At 52.9% G+C, this 20,857-nt stretch overlaps 1 protein-coding gene across 31 annotated transcripts in view; it reads right to left on the reverse strand.

Annotated features, from left to right (window-relative positions):
- Positions 1–20,857, reverse strand: part of GREB1 (growth regulating estrogen receptor binding 1) — a 141,888-nt gene that overhangs the window by 48,114 nt on the left and 72,917 nt on the right. For 19 of the 31 annotated variants that reach the window (XR_011426592.1, XR_011426593.1, XR_011426594.1 and 16 more), the window contains exons 5-10: positions 12,090–12,272; positions 9,258–9,398; positions 7,398–7,526; positions 3,748–3,861; positions 3,119–3,262; positions 476–661 (exon numbers count right to left, since the gene is read on the reverse strand). Coding sequence is in view for 27 of the 31 variants with exons in the window: in XM_070236668.1 (XP_070092769.1) it covers positions 476–661; positions 3,119–3,262; positions 3,748–3,861; positions 7,398–7,526; positions 9,258–9,398; positions 12,090–12,272 (897 nt within the window). In the remaining 4 variants the exon portion in view is untranslated. Of the gene's footprint in view, positions 1–305; positions 662–3,118; positions 3,263–3,747; positions 3,862–7,397; positions 7,527–9,257; positions 9,399–12,089; positions 12,273–13,054; positions 13,210–17,145; positions 17,209–20,857 lie in introns of those variants that run through there. The other 12 variants (XM_070236683.1, XM_070236682.1, XM_070236681.1 and 9 more) reach the window with 5 other exon arrangements.

Genomic DNA, 20,857 nt, shown 5'->3' on the forward strand with positions numbered 1-20,857 from the left:
CCCCTCTGCCTCCCGCCAATCTTCACGAGGCTGGCTCCCTCTCATCACTCGGGTCTCTCCTCAGATGTCACCTCCTCACGGAGGCCTTTACTGATGACCCTAACTCAACCCCACACGTGCGCACACAAACACCTACAGCTCCACCTTCACCCTGCTTACTTTCCTCTTGTTTATTGTTTCTCTTTGACTGGAACAGAACCCCCTCGGGGGCAGCAGCTGTTTTATTCCTGCTATATCTCTGCACCTAGAACAGTAGGGAAACTGTTTGAATTCTCTCTATAGATTTGACCCACTTTGAGCTCTTTCCAGCCCCTCAGGGTCGTGATGGCTGCAGGACCTCGGAGCACGCTCCCTGCATTTCCTTTCCACCAGCCAGAGGCGGTCTTCAAGGGCTAGAAGCAACAGCTGGTGACCAAGGCTCGTGCATTTCCCACCCTCAGTGATTACTCTACCACGAAACGAGGGGGAGGCGCACCCAGCTGGACGAGATAGTAGACGGTCAGCAGGAGCTGCATCTCCTCTGAGATGGGCTGTATGGTGGAGGCCCCGTACTGTTCATAGGCTCGAGAGATGGACTGGGAGTTCTGGTAGCACGTGTACAGGAGAGGGCTCACGACGACGTCGTTCAGGTTCCCACAGAGGTAAGGGAAGTTCCCGTGGCCTGTGGAAGACAAAAGAGCATCTACTTGGCGACTGGCCTTGGGCCGCACGTGTGGCCCCCACACGTGTGGATCTCTGAATGTGAGGGAGCTAAAGCCTGCACGTGAGCCGCCCTGGCCTTACTCAACAGCCCTTTCAGGGAAATCTCGGACTTCCCGCCTCTGTTGAGCCAGTGCACCTGCTCTGACAACTGACAGGGGCTGTGGCATTTCTCGTTCATTTAGTCCAATCCCCTGTTTTACAGGGGAGCAAGCTAAGGCCCCAAGAGAAGAGCCCAAAGCTGAGCAGCCACCGCCTGGGCGGCTCCTTCGGCACCAGCTCTAGAAGACTGTGTGGGCGACATCTTCTGGATCTCTGCTGGGACTGCCTGCCAGTCCACGCCGCCTGACTCCTCCACGTTGGGTTCTGCCTCGCATCCTCCCATGATTCTCTGGCGAGCTGAGTCAGGAAAATAAACTACTGTACAGACCAGAGACTCCAAATACTGAGAGAACTTGACAGACGCTTTAGCAAACACTACAAGATTAATTCTGAGGACCACCCTCAGAGGCAGGAGAGACCGGGCAGGTTCAAACCTCTTCTCCATCATTCATCAACTACGAGACCCTAAGCAAGAAGCCTAGCTTCTCTAAGCCTCAGTGTCCACATTTGTAAAATGGGGTGGAGATGACACATCCTCACTGGGTTGCTGAGATGACCAGACGTGGTAAATGTGTGTGTGGTATCCTGTACTCAGGTCTCCATTTATTCACCAAACACTTACTGAATGCCTGCTGTATACCACATGCAGGCATCATGCTCGGCTCTGGGAGAAAATCCGGTGACTGAGACAGAGTTCACATCCTCGAGGAAACTGCTTCTCAAACCTGAGGGTACAGGATGTCCCCTGAAAGGCTTCCTAAATCACAGATTGCCAGGCCCCAACAAAGCTTCCGATTCAGGACTGGGGTCTGATTCCGATTCTGGGAGGGGCCTGAGAATCTACATTTCTAATAAGCCCCCAGGCAATGCTGGTTCTGCTGGACCAGGGACCACAATTTGGGTAGCACTGCTTACGAACATTATAGTTTATAAGAGGCAACATGAAGAATGAAAGGAGGCATGTGATATCTGCCATACAAGAGGCACAGACAAGCTGCAAACGGGGCCCAGATGAAAGGGAAACTAAGGTGGCTTCAAGGAGAAGGCACCGGGTCAGGTCTCAAAGCACACGTGGGGTCTGGGCAGATGGTAGCAGTGGAAGGTGCTAGGGAGGCACACACGTTACAGAGAGGGGCACAGCTTACCTGGAGGGGCCGTGGCAGAAAGCATAGTGAACTCGAGGAACCAAGGGGATGGTCCCTCTGGGAGATCGTTGGCTGTTCAATGCAGGTCTGCCAGCCCCTGCCCAACTTCTCTGAGGCTCCTGGCTCAGATCAGATGCAGGCGCACCTCTGCCCTGCTGCCTGGCTCCGTGTTCTCAGGAGGACCACAGACACATAAGGCCATGCGGAGAATACAGGTCACGCGACTGAAGGCTGACCTTCACTTTAGTGGGCCAGTAGGGCCCAACAGGACTACTGGCCCTGCCTCAGGCCCAGTTCAAAATTAAAATTTGCCCCTTCTTGCTGAATACCCTCACCATTTTTGGTTTCTTAATAAAAAGTGCCCTCTCTTATTTCTTAATTAACAGTAAGATACTTCTCCACTTTCCCACCACCCTCTCTCCTCTATTCCTACAAATATGATGCCAAATACACTATTAACTTATTTAAGAAAGACCTGGCTGCGCACGTGTGTGCATGTCACCCTATGCCAGCACACAGCCCCTGTGAGCACCATCACACCAGCCCTGCCAAATCCTCACTTCAAGATCTCCTGCTTCCTGGGAAAGGGATTTCTTCAGTTGAGCCAAAAATCTACTTCCACGTGGCCTACATTAGCCTACCATCACAAAATGGACCAAATCTAGTTTCATTTTAGGCTTCCACATGGCGACCATGGCTATCTTTGCCCAACCAAAGTCAGATTTCATAGTCAAAAAATACTAGGGCCATAGGGTGACAACAGGACAACCAGACCAGGGTTCCTGGTCTGATAAACCAGCAAGGGGCTGATGACCCGTCTCTAATCCTCAGTGCTGGGCACTGGGCCTGTTACCATGGCAGGAGCTCAGTGGGGCTGAGTGAGCGAACGAATGAAAGAACAATGAACAAGTGAATGGACAGCCCGGAACGGAATTGTTTCCCTTGGGCTTGTTGTGGAAAACTGTGACAAGCTCTCTAATTCTTGGCATCTGATCAGGGGCTACCCAGTAAATGAATCTGCCTGGCTCTTTCACAGCCCTAGAAAGGGCGTCGGAGTTTTCTCAGGAGGACATCCTTGGAGTCAGGCTGGGATGACGTCCCAGTGCGGCCTGTTTCTCGTGCATCCCTTTAGGCTCCCCTCCCTCCACCACTTGTTGCGCTGCTGTACTTGCCTTTAAATATCACTGGCTTGGCCTTGCATATTTTCAGCAAGTTATCAGGAACGGACACTGGTTCTCCGGAGGCCACAACAGGAAAGGTGACTGAAGCTGGTCCCACCAAGCCAACCTGGGGCACGCAGGACATGCCTGCACTCTCTAGGAGCACACCAAATGTGAGGAAGACACATGAGACTAGGCATCCATCTCCAGCAGACCTGACGTCAGCCGGCCGCCAAATCTGCTACAACTTGACCCTTACCCCACCTACGGGAGCACCCAAGTCTTGGAATCACAGATTCCTGAGATCAAAAGCATCTTCAAGGGCCCTCAGTCCAACCTTCCCCACCAAACAACCCAGGCTCCTCCTCCTCAATATTCCTGCTGAGTGACAGGCAAGCCCTTTTTTACATTCCTCCAGGATCAGGGAACTCACTACTGTACAGGGATCCTGGGCTTTGTTAAGCAGCTCTAATATCAGAGAAGAGATCTTTTTGTTATCCCAAAGTTGGCTGCCTAGAACTTCCTTATCAATACACACACATGCATGTGCACGAGCACACACACACACACACACACAGGCACACAAACCACCACCACTAGGACCTGAGTCTTGGATTTTGGGCAACACTGTTGTCACTTACCATACTTAGCTCTGTTCCCACCACCCTGGGGGTAGCCACCATCTGCAGCTGATGGAGATTCTGGAGACCACCCTTTGTGGCGTTTTTTGGGGGGCCCGGAGTTTGATAAGATACCTAGACAACATTCAGAGTATAAATTAGGCTGTCACTAGAGATGATCTTCAATAAAACATTCCCCTGACTTGGAGTACAATTAGTTGTTCTATATTTTTAAAAGCACAGTTTCACAATGGGTTTTAGCATCTAGTGAAGTGTCTAGGCATAAGGAAATATCCTGTCGATCTTCGTAAATGTTTCATTCCAAAGTTGTGCAAGAATCTGAGCTTTCTCACTCTGAGTCTTTGCTCTTTCATCTTTAAAATAGGAAAATAAAACCTACTCTGAGAGGCGGTTTAATCAGGACTGAAGATAATACAGGTAAGGCACAGAGTTTGGGCCCAATAGACAGTAGCCACTGAGACCCACATCATCACCATCACCTATAGACTCCAATGTATTAATATGTGTTTCTGTAGACAAGTTTCACCACTTGGGGGCAGTACTGATCCACCTGTGCTCCTCTCCCCACCCCAGCCTTGAAAGCTCGTTTCAGACTGAAAACATCAAGAACTGAAGGCTGGTACCCACCGCTGTCGATGAGTCACCCCGCCCACTCTAGATATCAGCATGTGCGTGACTCAAGCTATGTTCGGATTATTCAAAGTATCAAGAGTTGGTTACCATATTTTTTTTGACCAATCTGACACAAAGCTCCCCCTGCATTTAGAGCTACATGTTCAACCACGACTGCACATTAAACTCATCTAGGAAACTTTTGCCTGGATGTAACCCCATCCCAAGTACACCAGAACCCCAGCATCTGGGTGGGGCCCAGGCATCTTGATGACCCCCAAGCCGCTTGATGATTCTAGGGCACAACCAGGGTTGAGAACCAGCAGTTTAGAGCAACATTTGTCTAAGTTTGGCCTGAGATGGAGCTGGACAGAACCAGCAGCGGCTTGTTAAAACTGTCCACTCCTGGGCCCCACCTGGACCTATACAATCAGATGAGAGGAACAAACTCCATCATTCACAAGCACCCCTGGTCATGCTCCCGTGAGCTGCAGTTTGAGAATTATTGCTTTAGAGTCTCTTAAAAGGAATCCAAAATTATTTTCACCTCTTCTTTAGACTGATTGTGAATTACAATAAAATGAATAAAGAGTTAAAAACAAAATACTATGTTTACGAAAAGCTTTCAAACGGGTGGGCTCTTTTGACCCTCTTGCCACCTCTGAGACAGCTACTGCTATCCTTGTTCCGTTTAGACGACATCTGTCCTCGAGGGCCCGTGGAAGAGCTCCCACACAGATGAAGAGGCCACCTCCTCTAAAAACCACATTAAACTCCCAAAAGGGGCACTGGGCCTCGGTACTCAGGAGGGAAGATCCACAGATATTTTCTCCCTTTGGGAATCTAACCCTAAACTGCCTCTAGATGATGTCACCGGGAGCTGCCCCTGCGGTACCAACGTGGACCAACTATTTCTCGCACTGTCTCCTGGTGCCGGGGCGGGGCGGTGGGGGGGGCCCTGTTTGGCATTTTGAATGAGACAATTCTTCATTATGTAGCTCACTCTTCGCAGGATGTTTAGCGTCCTGACCCATCCCTGTTCCCCCTGCCACGGTCTGGGACAATGAAAAAAGGATCCTGCACATTTTTTAACACCTTCCCCTCACCCCCAAGCAGGGGTAGCACTTCTCCATCGAGAACCTCCAAGCGAGGGTCCTCAGCCCCAGTGAAACTCTCCTTGTAGTTTCAGGTCAGTTTCTTGAGAGCAGGAGGGAAGGCAGAGGACCCTCTTGCGCTGTGCTCGTGAACAACGCAGCTCTCCTCAGCCAGCATCCAACGAGCCACTCTGTGCCTGGTCCCCGGAAAGCTGGATGCCAGGGCTCAGAGAATCATGTGACAACCACCCTGCTCTCAGGAACTCCACCGCCCCACAGACACAAATGTCCCTGGCACAGAAACTCTGACACCTGGGGGTCACAGGGAGGGAGCCCCTCTGCAGGTGCTGGGGGACTCTTCAGGAGCATGGACGAATGGCCAGGTGTGGGGACAGGGTGGGGCGGCCACTGAACCACCCAATGCAGGCAGAGCGAGGAGTCCTTGAGCAGAAACAGACGAGAATGAGGGAGGTTCCACAGGCTTCTCGGGGTTAGATCCCGGCCGGCTTAAGTGCTGGCAACTGGGGGTCTCTATTTTCCACACCCTCCCAGGGAAGTGAGTTCCTTCACCACAGAAGGAGGCTCCCCAGCCTGGCTTCCTGGAGCCAGCTTCATAGGGCCCAGGCCGAGGGGGGCCCTCGCTCCCTCCTGTTTGGGGTGAAGGCTGGACGTGCATAGACCTCAGAGCAGCGCAGGGAGGCACCAACAGCACAGGCCTCCCAGCGCTATCCCCAGAGGCCCAGCTCCTCGGCCATGTGGCCACCCCGAAATTCAGCACCTAGCCGAGAAGAAACAGTCACGGGAAGAAAGGCGGGCGCCCGTCTGGGGTTCCTCACGCCAGGGGAGTGAAGGCTTGACCTCAGACTCCAGAATGGACATGCCAGTTGGGACCTGGAAGTCTCAGATTCAATTCAGGGAATACACTGTTCCTTCAACTAACAGGGAGACAGTCCACAAGCTTCCACCACGGAAGTCCCCCACCGGCCGTGTAACGCGAGCGGGGAAGCCTGGAGTCTAGGCCTCGGCGACTCTCTGGGCCTCGCTCGCTTCCTCAGCAAAACAGTGTTTGACTAGACAGTTGAAAAGGGCTCTGCCAGTTTGATGGTTTTGGATGCTGAAATTCCATTTAGCTGTGTGCATGAAGGAGGGAGGAGAGAGAAGACCTGCTTATTAAATGGCTCTGGGGGAGCACGGAGAGGAGAGTATGCCTCTCCGACTCTTCCTCAACCCACAGGCTCTACTGTAGCAAGAGGAGCAAGAGGCCTGCTTAACCCCTTCACGCACCTCCTTCTCATTTGGATCCTCACCTCCTCTTCCCTCTTCCTCCCATATTGTCTCTAATTAATGCTTCCCCAACTGTAACTTGCAGCTCAGTTGTCACCTCCTCCAAGAAGCCCTCCCTGAAGAGACCAGCTCAGTGTTGATGCTGATTCAGGTGGCAATAATGGTGCTCCTTAGCGAGCTGCCAGCTGTGCCCTGAATTTCCATACAGCACCTCATCATACAGCCCTCAGAGCAGAATTCCAGATGAGGGAGCATTTAGCCAAAAGACTTGTCCAAGATCCAGAGCCAGAATTGGGTTTTGGATTCGTAGTTATCTGATTCTGGAGCCCATGTTCTTCCCACGACACCACGTTGCCCCCTATTTCTCCAGAACTCTACAGCCTGCTTGATCCGTGGCCCACAATGAGACAGGTCACCTGCCTCGTGACAGGCTCCCACGGCTTCTCAGCAGATACACATGTGGCCAGGGCCATGGCCCCCGCCCAGCACCAGGGCCTGCACACAGCCCCACGGGCTCAGGAGGCACCTGCTGACCTGGCCTGACTCTCATTCCAAGCCACTCTGACTCCAGGAGGCTCGGTGGCTCCTGCACAGTAGCCCCCGCATCCCCCCAACACCTCAGCCCAGAGAACAGCAAGACCCCCAGGACGGGCAGGCCACCTATCGCGGAGGGCCGAGGCACGGCCGACAGGCTGCTCTTCACCAGCTGCGCGGGCTTCGGGGACTCCTTGCCATTGAAAACAGCTGGACCCAGGGCAGCGGTCAGCGAGGGGTGATCGGAGGCTGGGCCTGAACACAGAGGGAAGAAGGGAGAGCAGGTCAGTCCACGGGATGCTCTGCGAGCCCGGCACGCAGCAAATCACTTCCCTCCATTTTCACAGACCAGCTCTTCACCAGCAAGATCCATCAGGGGCTCAGAACTTCCGACACAGTGATCCTGCCCCCGAGAAAACACACACAAACACACACACGTGCACAGACTCCTGCTTCACACTCCTCCCTGCAGTGAACATCCCTGCAGGGGCAGGAGGACCAGAGGGCCATGAGCGGCAGTGGGGCTCCCTGAGTCCCAGGAGGGCCCTGCCGCCGTTCCACCTTCCCTTCCACCCTCACACATGCAGGAAAGCTGTCAGGGTTGCGATCGCCCAGGTCCAGGCTGCTCACAGCACCTGGGGCTCCCCGGGTCTGAGGGTAGTTCTGGGGGCAACGGCGGGTTCTGGTCTTCTGAGGCTCACTGCACTGCTTACGTCGCCCACGTCAGCGGGAATGTTCTGGAGGGCCTGAGTCTGGAAGGCCCTCCAGAGCTGGGTGTAGCACAGAACATTTCCCACGGGTGAGGCGGCATGGACGGGAGGTTCAGAGTGTGGTTCTGAAGCCAGACGGCTGGTGTCTGAATCCCAGCTCCGCCACTGACAAGCTGTGTGACCTCACTGAACTCACTCAACTTCCCAACGCTTCACCTTTCTCATCCACGTGTGGGGTACCACTAGAGGCACAGTGAGGGTGACACGAGCTAACAAAGCGCCAAGAACGGTGCCGGCACGGGGCGTGCACTGAGTGAGTGTTTGCTGTCACCAAAATCTTAATTCTTACAATCGCCCTGCAAATTAGACAGGGAAGATTTTCTCCAACTTTTCAGATGGAGAAACAGATTCAAAGAGTTGAGACGAGTTGCCCTGAATCGCTCAGCTAGAAGGTGGCAGCACTGGAACTTACACCCAGGTACGCTGATGGCAAACTGTACTCTCTCCAGTCGCTGTGGTGGCAGAGGTCCCGGGTAGCCCGGCACAGTGAGGACAACAGCAGATGCCACACAGAAGGGGAGGCTCAGTGCCTCTAGAGGGGAGCTCATTCCCAGCCCAGGGGCAGCCTCCTCGTTATCCATGTGATGAGCCAGGTAAGGGCAGGGGTCCCGGCTCCCTCCTACCGACACTCTGGGCAGAAGGGAGGGAGACAACCCACCCCCGGAGTCCCTAAGACAGCCGCTCTCCCCTGAGATAACAGCTCTCAGTTCTGTTCAGAACCGCAACACGGCAAACGCACGAACCAGAAACACCTGCTGTCAAATCTTGATACACACACTGCCCATGAGATCCTAGGCAAGCAGCTACGAGCCTCAATTTCCCGGTCAGTGCAATGGGGACACTAAAGCCTGCTCGCGGGGTGACTGTCAGGATTCCATGACATACACACGTAGAGTGGGGCTCCACGGAGCACACGGTAAATGGCGCTGTCTTGTCTTATCCAGCCGTTCCAGGAACCCAGTTCCAGCACCGACTTAGTGCTGGTTACAGAGCAAGCTCCATCCTGTGATCTTGGGGGTGCAGGGGGGGCTCCTAACGCACCATCCCACCAACAAGGGGGTCACGTACATAGCAGACAGGAATGCAGAACCTCTTTCAAGGCGTTGTAGAAAAAGAGAACGTACACGCCCACCCCTGATTCATCTTGAAGAAACTCTGGTGCAGAATCGAGCCTCAGGGCTGCTGGCCCTCCAGGACCGTGGACTGGGCACCTCACCTGCCTGCTGGGCTCCCAGCGGGACGCTCAGGTTCGTGCCAGGAACAGGCTCACTGGGGAAAGCAGCCAGAGGCCCGGAGCTCTCCAGGGGTGGGAAGAGACTGGAACAAGCACTGGCGGGGGTCTGCCGGCTTCTGAACTCTAGGGGGCAAGAGGCATGCGTGAAAACCAATTCGCTGCCCCCAGCAGGTATGAAATGAGCTCCTCGACTAGAGCTTGTCCCACAGGAAAGCTAGACACGCAGCTGGCTGTAATGATGCTAATGCCATCCCAGTCTTTGCTCCAGGGCAGCCGGGTGAGGAGGGGAGCAACTACCCTCAGGGCTCCATGCCAAGGTCTGGGGGTTCTGTGTGAGGGACGGGCTGACTGTCAGGGGTGGGAGCAATGCTGAGAATTTGGGAAAATGAGGAAAACAGATTGTACAAACGAGCCATCCAATCGCTGCCCTTAAAGTCCACAGGAAGAACAGTCTTACTCAAACGTAAAGGGACAGCCAATGACCCCTGTCCTGTACGTCTCTCTCTGTCAGAAACATTACCTCCCAGTGGCGTATCTAACCTGTGAGGTGCCTGATCACAGCAAGTGATCAAAGACCCTTAACTGGTGCCACAAGGGGAGGAACCACTGCCTCCCCAGGACCTAGAGCATGGCTGGCACGTAGTAGTAGCTCAAGAAATATTTACCGAACGATGTCAGAAAATGAGAGAGGAAGGAAAAGAGCCATGGGAGGGGGCAGAAAGAGGAATGCCGGAGCCAGCCCCTCCTGAAGCCCCTTCCTTCTACTGAGAAGCCGGCTGGGAGATCCCAGATCACCAGAAGTGAACCAACACAGACCAGTGAGGGACAAGAGGCTGCTCTCCTGGTCGTCTCACTAAGCACCCTTCTAGGACATGTCCTTCCACAACTGGTCGAGTGGGGTGTATCCCTGTGAGGACCTAAGGCTGGGCCTCTGACATCCAACCCCCCTCCCTCTTCCCACCATGGCTGGCTGCAGCCATGGCAAAACAGGGGCGAAGGGAAGGGAGGTGGGGAGCCAGCCACTCCTTCAAGGACCAGGACTGTGCAGCTGGCATGGGTTCAGGGAGGGCTTACTCAAGCCAAGCTTTCTCTAAATCAGGGTTTCTCAACCTCAGCACCATGGACATCTTGGACTGCATCATTCTTTGTGGGGCTGTCCCGTGTACTGCAGGACGTTTAGCAGCATCCCAGGCCTCCACCCCCTAGATGCCAGGGGCAGTCTCAGTCATGACAAACAAAAATGTCTCTAGACATTGCCGGTTGAGAACCTCTGTCCCAAATACTTGCCACAAGAAGGCACAGCATGGTGTGCCCTCTGTCAGCTTTTCAAGGTCTGGTACAATTAGGCTGACACTATAAACTAAACACCCATAATGCCAAGAAGCGTTTAATTCACAGGGCTGACATTTTGCCTGCAATGGTGCCCACTGTGGAGCAGTCTCCCCCCAGAGTCATGCAGACAGCCACCTTCCCTCGCTTGGAGGACTCACCCTCACACCCCACCCCTCAGCCACCCCACCACTTCACCCCTACCCCCTCACCCCCACCCCTCATACACCCCACCCCCTCAAACCCCCCACCCTCCTCACACCCCCCACCCCCTCACACCCCACCCTCTTCACATCCCCCACCCTTCGCACACTCCACCCTCTTCACATCCCCCACCCCTCACACCCCACCCTCTTCACACCTCCCACCCCCTCACACACCCCACGCTCTTCACAGCCCCCACCTCCTCACACCCCACCCTCTTCACACCCCCCACCCCCTCACACCCCACCCTCTTCACATCCCCCACCCCTCACACCCCACCCTCTTCACACCTCCCACCCCCTCACACCCCACCCTCTTCACACCTCCCACCCCCTCACACCCCACCCTCTTCACATCCCCCACCCCCTCACACAGCCCACCCTCTTCACACCTCCCACCCCCTCACACCCCACCCTCTTCACATCCCCCACCCCCTCACACACCCCACCCTCTTCACACCTCCCACCCCCTCACACCCCACCCTCTTCACACCTCCCACCCCCTCACACCCCACCCTCTTCACATCCCCCACCCCCTCACACACCCCACCCTCTTCACACCTCCCACCCCCTCACACCCCACCCTCTTCACACCCCCCACCCCCTCACACCCCACCCTCTTCACATCCCCCACCCTCTTCACATCCCCCACCCCTCACACACTCCACCCTCTTCACACCTCCCACCCCCTCACACCCCACCCTCTTCACATCCCCCACCCCCTCACACACCCCACACTCTTCACACCCCCCACCCCCTCACACCCCACCCTCTTCACATCCCCCACCCCTCACACACTCCACCCTCTTCACACCTCCCACCCCCTCACACCCCACCCTCTTCACATCCCCCACCCCTCACACACTCCACCCTCTTCACACCTCCCACCCCCTCACACCCCATCACTCATACACCCCACCTCCTCACACCCCCTACCTCCTCACACTCCCCACCCCCTTACACCCCCCACCTCCTTCACACACCCTACCCTCTCATACCCCTCACTACCTCATAACACCCACCCCTTCACATCTCCCACCCCCCACACACCTAATCCCTCACACCCCTACCCCCTCACACACATCTCCCTCACAACACACCCCTCACTCACCCTGCCTTCCTCACACACCCCACCCCCTTCACACACACACCCCCTTCACACACACATACCCCCTTCACACACACACCCCCTTCACACACACATACACACCCTTCACACACACACACCCCCTTCACACACACATACCCTTCACACCCACCTGCTTCAGACTGAACCGCTTACCTGAGCCTTTCCAACAAATGAGAGGTCCTTTGGTTAGAGCCCCTTGTGCATTGCGGACCAGGTAATACTTCAAGTGTTTCTGCTTCTTGGGCTGAGTGGTCAACTTAAGATTTATGTGATTGGAGAATTCCGTGAAGTAACAGAAGCCTTTCTTTCCACAGCCAACACAATTCCCAGAGAAACCTGGAGGAGGAAACAAACCAGGAAAGTCTCCAATTGACCTCCAAAGTCCTGTCCAAACAAGACATAGATGAGCAAAACTCTGACCATTCATGTCCTGTACCACCAACCAGAGAATCCCATGGGGCAAAGGTCCCCATCCTCTTATGTGGCCCAGGGGCCAAGATGGCCTTGGCTTCAACAGAAGAACCTAGAAGACTTGGTCATAGAGATGGGCCCCGGCAAGTTCGGAAGGCTGAACCTGCTTAGGGGCATATTTTAAAGCCTATGCAGAGGGCGAGCTTTACAGGCCAAGAACTGTCCCCTTCAGCAGTGTATGCTGATCAAGTACCCGCGGTGATCTGCTATGCCCCCACTTGCTGTGGTGCTGGCCTGTTACCGAATCTGAGAGCAATCAGATCACAGAGACTGGATACACTGGGAGACCTCTTGAGAGTCCAAAATTCCATCTAGGAATCAAGTAAGTCGATCCCATGAGTTGCTGAAAAGAAACAAGAGAGCTCCACAACGCCCGGCCAGGAGAGCGGGGAGGGAATTCTGCGGGCTTAGCAGCCCGTGGAGGGCAGACGTCGGCCAGAATGAGGCTCCCGCAGCGGCCGCATCCTGCTGCCCGAGGCCAGAACGGGCCTGTCGGGCTGTCGGCAGAGGTTCCCACCACTGTGAGGCTCTGGGACGGCTGTCTACACAGTGGCAATGACAAAACCACCTCCTACAAACTATTAAAATCCAGAGAATAGGCTTGAAAAGACCTTCATGAACTGTAAGTCTCTTCCAACTGTACTCACCAGAACCGTTGGCTAAGACGAGAGAAGTGTGATGATTTGGCTATTCTATCTGACGACCCTTCTGGTTCAAACTCACTATCTCAAGAAGCTCTTCCTTATGATGTTGCTCTGCCCACGGTGTGTCTGGTTTCTACAGCACAAGGTCCTTTAGTAAGGAAGACCTTGAAGCTGAGACTAATTTATTTCATCATAATCTCTGGCTGACGAGTTCACACACATCATTTTGATTTAGGCCACGCAGTTGTGTGTGTCAGCTCTGTTTTTGAACAGTATTTCTGAGGCCTCTGGCTAGTGTTCAAAATAACATCAGTCAGTGAAGGTTCAAAACATCTCCACAGAAATGAGACGTCGACCTTGAAGAAACCTACTGGATTCTCTGATTTACTTTATTTTAGGCAAATTTAATAGTCCCCAAAAGGCCTCAGAAATAAGGACAAATCTCACGGTCTAGCCACAGGACAGGTACAGGGTTGTTTAACCTTCCAGAATCCTACTCCCTCTGCACCAGAGCAAACAGACAAGGGACCAGAGAAATGTCAAACACTGCGCTCTGTATTTCCTTGTTTTTAAAGGGACAGGAAGGGAAACAAAGACACAGAGAAGCAGTGTCGCTCTTGCCATTCACTGTCATCCCGATGGTTTACTCAGTTTAGCTGACACAGCAACCAGTCCGTCAGGACAGCAAAACCTTCTCTTGGGAAACCTCCAAAATGGAAAGGGAAAGTCATAGTCCAAACTAGAGAGGGAAAGTGATGCGTTCGATCCCAGCACGAGAGGGAAGTCTAGACCCACAAGCACAATATTCAAGGCTGCCCCCAATGCCCCCGACCCTCACCTCCAGCTTTGTCTCCTGCTCCTCATTCTGCTGCACCAAATTCCCAGCTGGACTCCCCCTGCCCACTCCCACCACCCTCTCACCTCCAGACTCACACTCTTCCTCACGTATGCCCCACCTGCATGCTTCCTGCCATCGCTCAATGCCCAGCTCAAACACACACACCTCCAGAACCTTCCTTGACCCAAAGGGCCAGGTCTCACTGTTCTCCAAACCCCTCCAGCTCTTTATATTGCCCAGAGCATCCTTGCAACTTCTTCCTTAGTGATAAAGTTATTGAAATTCAGGTCTTTCCTCCCAGCACTATCCCCATGCTTCCAAAGGACTGGGATGGTGGCGTGACTGTGTGTAGGTGTGAGTTGCAGCTGTGCATGCAGATGTATGTGCACAGACCAGCCCCAGGAATGCCATAGACAGTCAGAAAATATCAGGAGGCAGGAAGGAGAAGAAAGAGGGTAACTGTGAAAGGGAGATTTCTGCGTCCACTCTGAAGTGATAACCGAATGTTTATATTCATCCAACCTGGGAACCTCGAGATAGACACAGCTCCACTGTCATCTAAGACCAAGACCCTGAGTAGCCTTCCAAGCCCCCTGGAAGGGATTCTGACCCTGATGGTTGAAAAGGTGGATGAACAAGAAACAGAGCTGCAAGACCGAGGATGCTAAGAGCACTTTGCCAAGGCCGACGGTGCCACTGAGAAACAGCCAAATAGAGCACAGGCCATTGCCCCATGAGAAATGTGGGCTGTGGGACCACGGCTCCATGCCAGGGGCAGGGATGGGACCCGCAGACCCGTAAGGAGCTCCTCCTGGGCTTCGGAAAGGAAACTGGAAACCCTGGCTCTTACGGTGAAGTATGTAGGGAGCCAGCAAGCAAACTGCTCTCCTGCTTTGGCAAAAACTTTCTGGCTAGAAGAATGAGCTGCTCCTCTGCGAGATGATCCAGGGTCACGGAGGGGGCGACCGAGAAAACCACAGGCCACTTACTGACCGGCCCCAGGACACCAGGGAAGTGCTTGAAAACACCCCAGCTTGAACGTGTGAGGTAATTCTAATTTTCCAGGAAACTGTCTGAAAGGCAATAAAACTTTTCAGGAGGAAGAATAAAACAAGCCATTCTCTTTGGAAACCTACCTTAGGACTTGACAGTTTATAACCACCTCTAGAAAACAGGCCTAGAGAGCAGGGGATTCAGCCTGAATCCCCAGATTCCTGCCAGGCACAGGCACCCAGAGCTGGGAGGAAGCAGTCCGTCACGGGAATATTCCCTAGCAGTGACTCTCTCGTGACCACACAGCCGCACTGTGGGATTTTCCCAGAGGTCCAGGTGAGCGGCATTTAGCACGGCCGGGAGCATTTGCTTAAGAAGCGCATTCTGAATGGGTGCTGGCCACCCAGCCAGGCTCTCCCCTCTGTTGGAAGGAAAGCTCCTGCCCTCTTTCCATCCCCCTTGACTGCAGTGGAGCACGCAAAGACTTGGGGACCAGAAGGACTTGGGTTCAAATCCCGCCACACTAGTTATGTGACTTTGGGCAGGTTAATTAACATCTCTGAGCTTTGCTTTCCTCCTCTATAAACAAGATGATAATAGCGAACATTTACTGCACACAGACCACATGCCAGGCATGGTGCCAAGCACTTTACATTATAACCATCCTCATTTAACCCTCCTGAAGCCCTATAAAACAATGCGTAGTAGGATCCCCAGTTTATGGATGAGGGAAACGAGACACAGACAGAGGCAGTAACTGGCCCTTGGGTACGGGGTAGGAAATATCAGAGTAGGGATTGAACCTCCCTGCTATGCCATCTCCTCACAAAAATCCATCTTGAAGGAGGACTAGGAAGGTAAAGGGCCCACTAGGCGTCTAGGGCACAATAGGTGGTCAGTAAGTGTCATTTCGGACAGCGTGCTGTATTAGAAAGGAGACTGCAGGGGGAAAGGACACTCAAGGCGGACCCTGCACAGCCCCTCACAGTGCCGTGAGATATGGGGGACGTGGTTCAGTGTCTCCGGGTTTCAGTTTCCCAACCACAAAAGGGAAGGCAAGGACTAAATGGGTCCCATGCTTCCTTCCAGAACCAGTTACATGATTCTTCTTTGAAGCATGCACAGTGCTTCCTTCCGACGCACCGGGTGGTCTCTGAGCACATGGCTTACAGCGGGCTGGAGGAGGCCCAGGTTTATTGCTGAGACCCCTCCCTTTGCAGAAAGGGGTCCCCCCAACCCTCAGGGTGGCTCTGGATGCCCACCATTGTTTGATCTTTCCTTCTTGAGCCACAAGTCCAAGGAGGCCTTGCTGATACCACCACGCTAGATACAAGTGGTCACAAACCGGTCCTGCACCTCAGGCCTTCCTGGGCTGTGGGTGCCTCCCTCCCACCACACGCCTGATGCGCAGGGAGGCTGGGTCCAGGCCGCTGCTCCAGGGCAAGCAGTCACTTGATCCAAGCTGTCAACCTAACATGCCAAATGCAAATTTAACAAATATTTCTGAGCACAAATACGTCATGAGCTCTCACTCAAAGAACACTTGCTCGGAATTAAGCCAGGGGCTCTGAGGAAGACAGATAAAAATATATGGCCCCTGACTGTTAGGAGAAAGGGACAGACACGAATAACTCACTCCATACTGAGGCAGTGATGAGTATTCAGCAGAAGCATGGACAGTAATAACAGCAGTCCCTCAAAGTCGGGCAGCATTTTAGAGTGTAAAGCTTCACAGAGGGGCCCGCTCAGCTTTCAGAACCACAGCGCGCATGGCGTAAATCACTCCCCCTTTCACAGACGGACAGCCTGATGCTCCGAGAGAGGAGGCACCTCTGCGAGGCTGGAACTTGCTTTTCCGGCACGCGGTGCAGAGGGAGAAGGGAGCGAGGGTCAGGAGCCGGTCAGGACCGCAATTCCAGGAAAGCCTCCTGGCGAGGCGGGACTTAAGTTGCACCTTGAAGAAGTCGGATGGCGAGAGGCATCTCTGTGCTCCTTTCAAGGGAGGTGCCGGCACGGGCAGCCCGTGCTTTACCCAGCAAGCTCCACGGCCACCCTCCCGTCCCCTGGAAATGAACAGCAACTCGGGAAAAACCAGGAAGACTGAAGCACAGTAAGTGAACAACACAGAATCTAGCATTGCATCTCTGCTGCGAACACAAGCTGTAACAACCACTGTCAAGCCCCACGTGGAGGGAACGGAAAAGAAAATGGGCAAAACCAGACAGGATGTTTATTGCGGGGTGGTGGGATTTGGGCAGCTTACCTTTTTCACTTTTTGGATTTCTGTTAGTCCCATCACAATCCTATTTGTGGAGATGAAGGTAGCCTGACAACAAATGAGGAAAAAATATGCCCATAGCCCCCCACCTTGATATTCTGGCCAAATTTCGAATCGAGTGTGGAAATGATCCTTCTGTGTCTCTGAACGGGCTTCCGAGGCTATGCTGTCTGTGGTGTCTCCACGGTGTCTGCCTGGGAAGAGCCACCTGGACAAGCATGTGCACTGGGCAGCGAGTGAGGGGCATATGGTGCAAAGGCCCTACCAGGGTGGCAGGCAAAGCCCAGGAGCCTATCAGTATTCCAGAGGAAACGGGGATGGGCCAGGGGAGATGGGCGTGGGGAGACAGGACAGAGCCTAGGGTGGCTGACAGCATGATGTTAGGAGCTTTAAACGTATAATGTCAGGACGCATAACATCTGGCTCCTTACTGCTTCCCCTGCCTCAGTTTCTCCCTTTCAATAAAAAGCAATTATTCACATGACCTCCAAGAGATCTTTCTAAAACACAAATTAAAACATGGTAATCACCTTATTTGAACACTCCCAATGTTTCTTCAAAATATAAGCTGTAAGGGAAAAACCAGGAAGGAAGGGCGTATAAATTAAGAGAAACTTAAAGGACATATCAATCAAATGCTTTGGGAGAATCTCGTGTGGATCTTGATTCAAAAAACCAACTGCAAAAAAAGTATAAGACAAAATGGGAACACACTGGATATTTGACAATATTAAGGAATTATCGTGAAATTTTTTGGATACGACAATGGTATTAGATTTCTAAGAAAAAGCTCTTATCTTTTAGAGATACACACTGAAATATTGACAGATGAAATGACATGATGTCTGGGATTTGCTTCACAATAATTCAGGAGGTAGAGAAGAGGGAAGAGTTATAAATGAAACAAGGTTGGCCGTGTGTATCTGTTAAAGATGAAGGATAGATACATCAGACTATTCTACTCTCCTCTGTGCTTCCGTAGTTTGGAAATGGCTTCCTGGGTACCATAGCCTTTTCCAAGCAGGACCCAAGTGATCCCTCCCTGCAGCCTGCACTCCAGCCTAGGTCCTGAGTCCAGCTCCAGCCACAGGGAGTTCTCACCATTCCTCCAGCATGCCAAGCTCCTTCATGCGTATGGTTCCGACTGGGTTCACATTCAGGACCTGCCACTTACTAGCTGGGTGACCCTGAGCAAGTCAGTTAACTTCTCTGTGCCTTTGTTTCTTTTTTTTTTTCTTTTTAAAGATTGGTACCTAAGCTAACATCTGTTGCCAATCTTCTTTTTTGTAAATTGTTTTATTCTCCCCAAAGACCCAGGTAGGTAGGTGTATATTGTAGTTGTGAGTGACTCTGGTTATGGCATGTGGGATGACGCCTCAGCATGGCTTAATGAGCAGTGCCACGTCCACGCCCAGGATCTGAACCAGTGAAACCCTGGGCCGCGGAAGCAGAGCATGTGAACTTAACCAATTGGCCACGGGGCCAGCTCCCTGTGCCTTTGTTTCTTCAGATACCAATGCTAGATAATGCATCCACCACATCAGTCATCTGACTTAATTAGAACGGTTTCCGGCACATGCTAAGTGCTCTCTAAAGTAGCTGCTGTTGGTTTTCAGTTGGTGGCGTTGTTGCTATTCTTCTCCAACTGGCAAAATTCCACTCATTTTTCAGGGCTCACCTCAACACCTCATCCTCTGAGACACCCTGCCCACCACTGGGAGGTGGTGCACCCTTGGGTACCCGACAGCACTTCAAGCCCTTGGCTACGGCATGCGGCACAGAGATGGATTATAAGCTTTATTTCTGTGGTCGTTTGGTGCAGATCTCCGAGCTGAGCTCCCAGAAAAGGACCAGGTCCCACTAGGCTTTGGGGCCCTGGGCCGAGCTAACGGTCCACCTTCAGTCGGGGTTCTACGTTCAATAAATGCTTAGTTATGCGCCTGCCGAATGAACACAGGACTCCTTTGCTCCCATCTAAGAAATGAACATCCCAGCTAAATGTTTTCTCCTCTTATGTCTTAGCTATCAGCCAATTTAGATGAATCACCATCATAAAACTGAAACACACACCTAAAGTTTAATCTTTCAGCTTCCTCATACAAAATCCCTAAGTTGATTCACAGAAAACAAGATTCCCTTCACTATAAATTATGGGGGGGCTGGCGGAGCTAAACTGCTACTTCCCCCAAGATATTCCACAGCTTCCATTTCATAGGTCCCTAAAAAGCACGGAGCCCCTGCCCCCAGAGGGCTGTGAGGCCACCAGGTCCTGTGCAGCCATCAGGGTTAATTGCAGGAAACCTAAACAGTGTTAAGTGTGCAAGCTGAGGGCATAAAGTTATTTTAAAAGAAGAAAGCATTGGCTATTACCAACCAGCCCCTGGTCCCCACCTTGGAGGGCTTTTTGGCGAGCAATTAACGAAGGCTCCACTTCCTCTGCGCTGGCCGCCTGAGGAGCGAAGCTGTTACCGGGCTGGTGGTGAATAGACTTAAAGATTCTTGTCTCCACATTTCAAGACACAGGACCTCCTTGATTTACCACCCTCGCAATTCCTTTACAGTCACAAAGTGGTGGAATTCAGGCAAACCTCGGCCAGCACCAGATCAAACGCTAACCTAGTCACCAGGCCATCTCCCAACGCGTTTCGTCCCTCGTCCTGAGCAGCCTTGATAAGCAAATTAAATCAGAGCTGGAATGACCCCGGGAGCTTCTCTGTTAGAGTGAATTTTCTGGAATTATCTTGTTCTCAAGAACTAGCTAGAATAAGCCCATGGACCTGCCTAAAGAGAGATTTGGCTAGAAATTTCTCTCTCCCTGGTCATTGTCCCAGAGCCCAGTCCATTCCCCTAGTCAGCAGTCATCCGCCTTGTTTCAGAGTTTACACAGGCTGTGTCCCCCCCGGCCCTCGTGGCAGGAACCGTCTCTCTTTCTTCTCTGGGTCAATCCTCGCTTCCTCCCCTTCTCCACCCTTCGGTCCTGCGCACAGTGCCTCAGACAGGAAATGTGCTCAAATAGCCACTGAACTGTGTTTACCTACCCAGCTTTGGGGGCCGTATCAAACACAAAACTGGAGGTTTAAATGCTTGTACACAGGGAAAGTACAGAAGAAAATGTGTGTGTGTGGTGGGGGGCGGGGGGTTAACCCAGAAGTTTTTCTCACAAACTCTCACAAACTCGCTTCTGCAACAAACACTGTTCCTGATGCTACGTCTGAAATAGATGATTCCAACCCTCCTGCCTGCCCAGGTCTCCTCCACAGGAGACACGGGCCGGGTGAAGGGGCCAGACTGCTGCAGGGCCAGGAGCACGGGTGGAAGTCACCTCCCCACTGGGTGGATGAGGACACTGAGGCCCGGGGGCCACACAGCGACCTGTGGTCACACGCAGGAGTGCACCCAGCTCTCTGATCTGGCTGCACTAACAGGGGCGTGTGCTGAGCACGGGGCCTGGCTCACAGGAAGAGCTCAACAAATGGCTGAACAAATGGGAGCCAGGCTTCGTAAGGCTTGGCCTCAACTCTGCACTGAAGTCGGGGCCTTCACGGGCCAGCGGTTGTTTGAAAGATCAAAGCCACGGCTTCCCCATGCTGACCTTGACCAGGATACAGAACCAAGTGGTATGGTAGTTAGGGCAGGATTTGGAGCCGGGAAGACATAAGTTTGAATCCTCACTCTGTTCCTTTACTCATGTACTTCT

Source organism: Equus caballus, chromosome 15 (genome assembly GCF_041296265.1).
Source record: "Equus caballus isolate H_3958 breed thoroughbred chromosome 15, TB-T2T, whole genome shotgun sequence".
Taxonomy (NCBI): domain Eukaryota; kingdom Metazoa; phylum Chordata; class Mammalia; order Perissodactyla; family Equidae; genus Equus; species Equus caballus.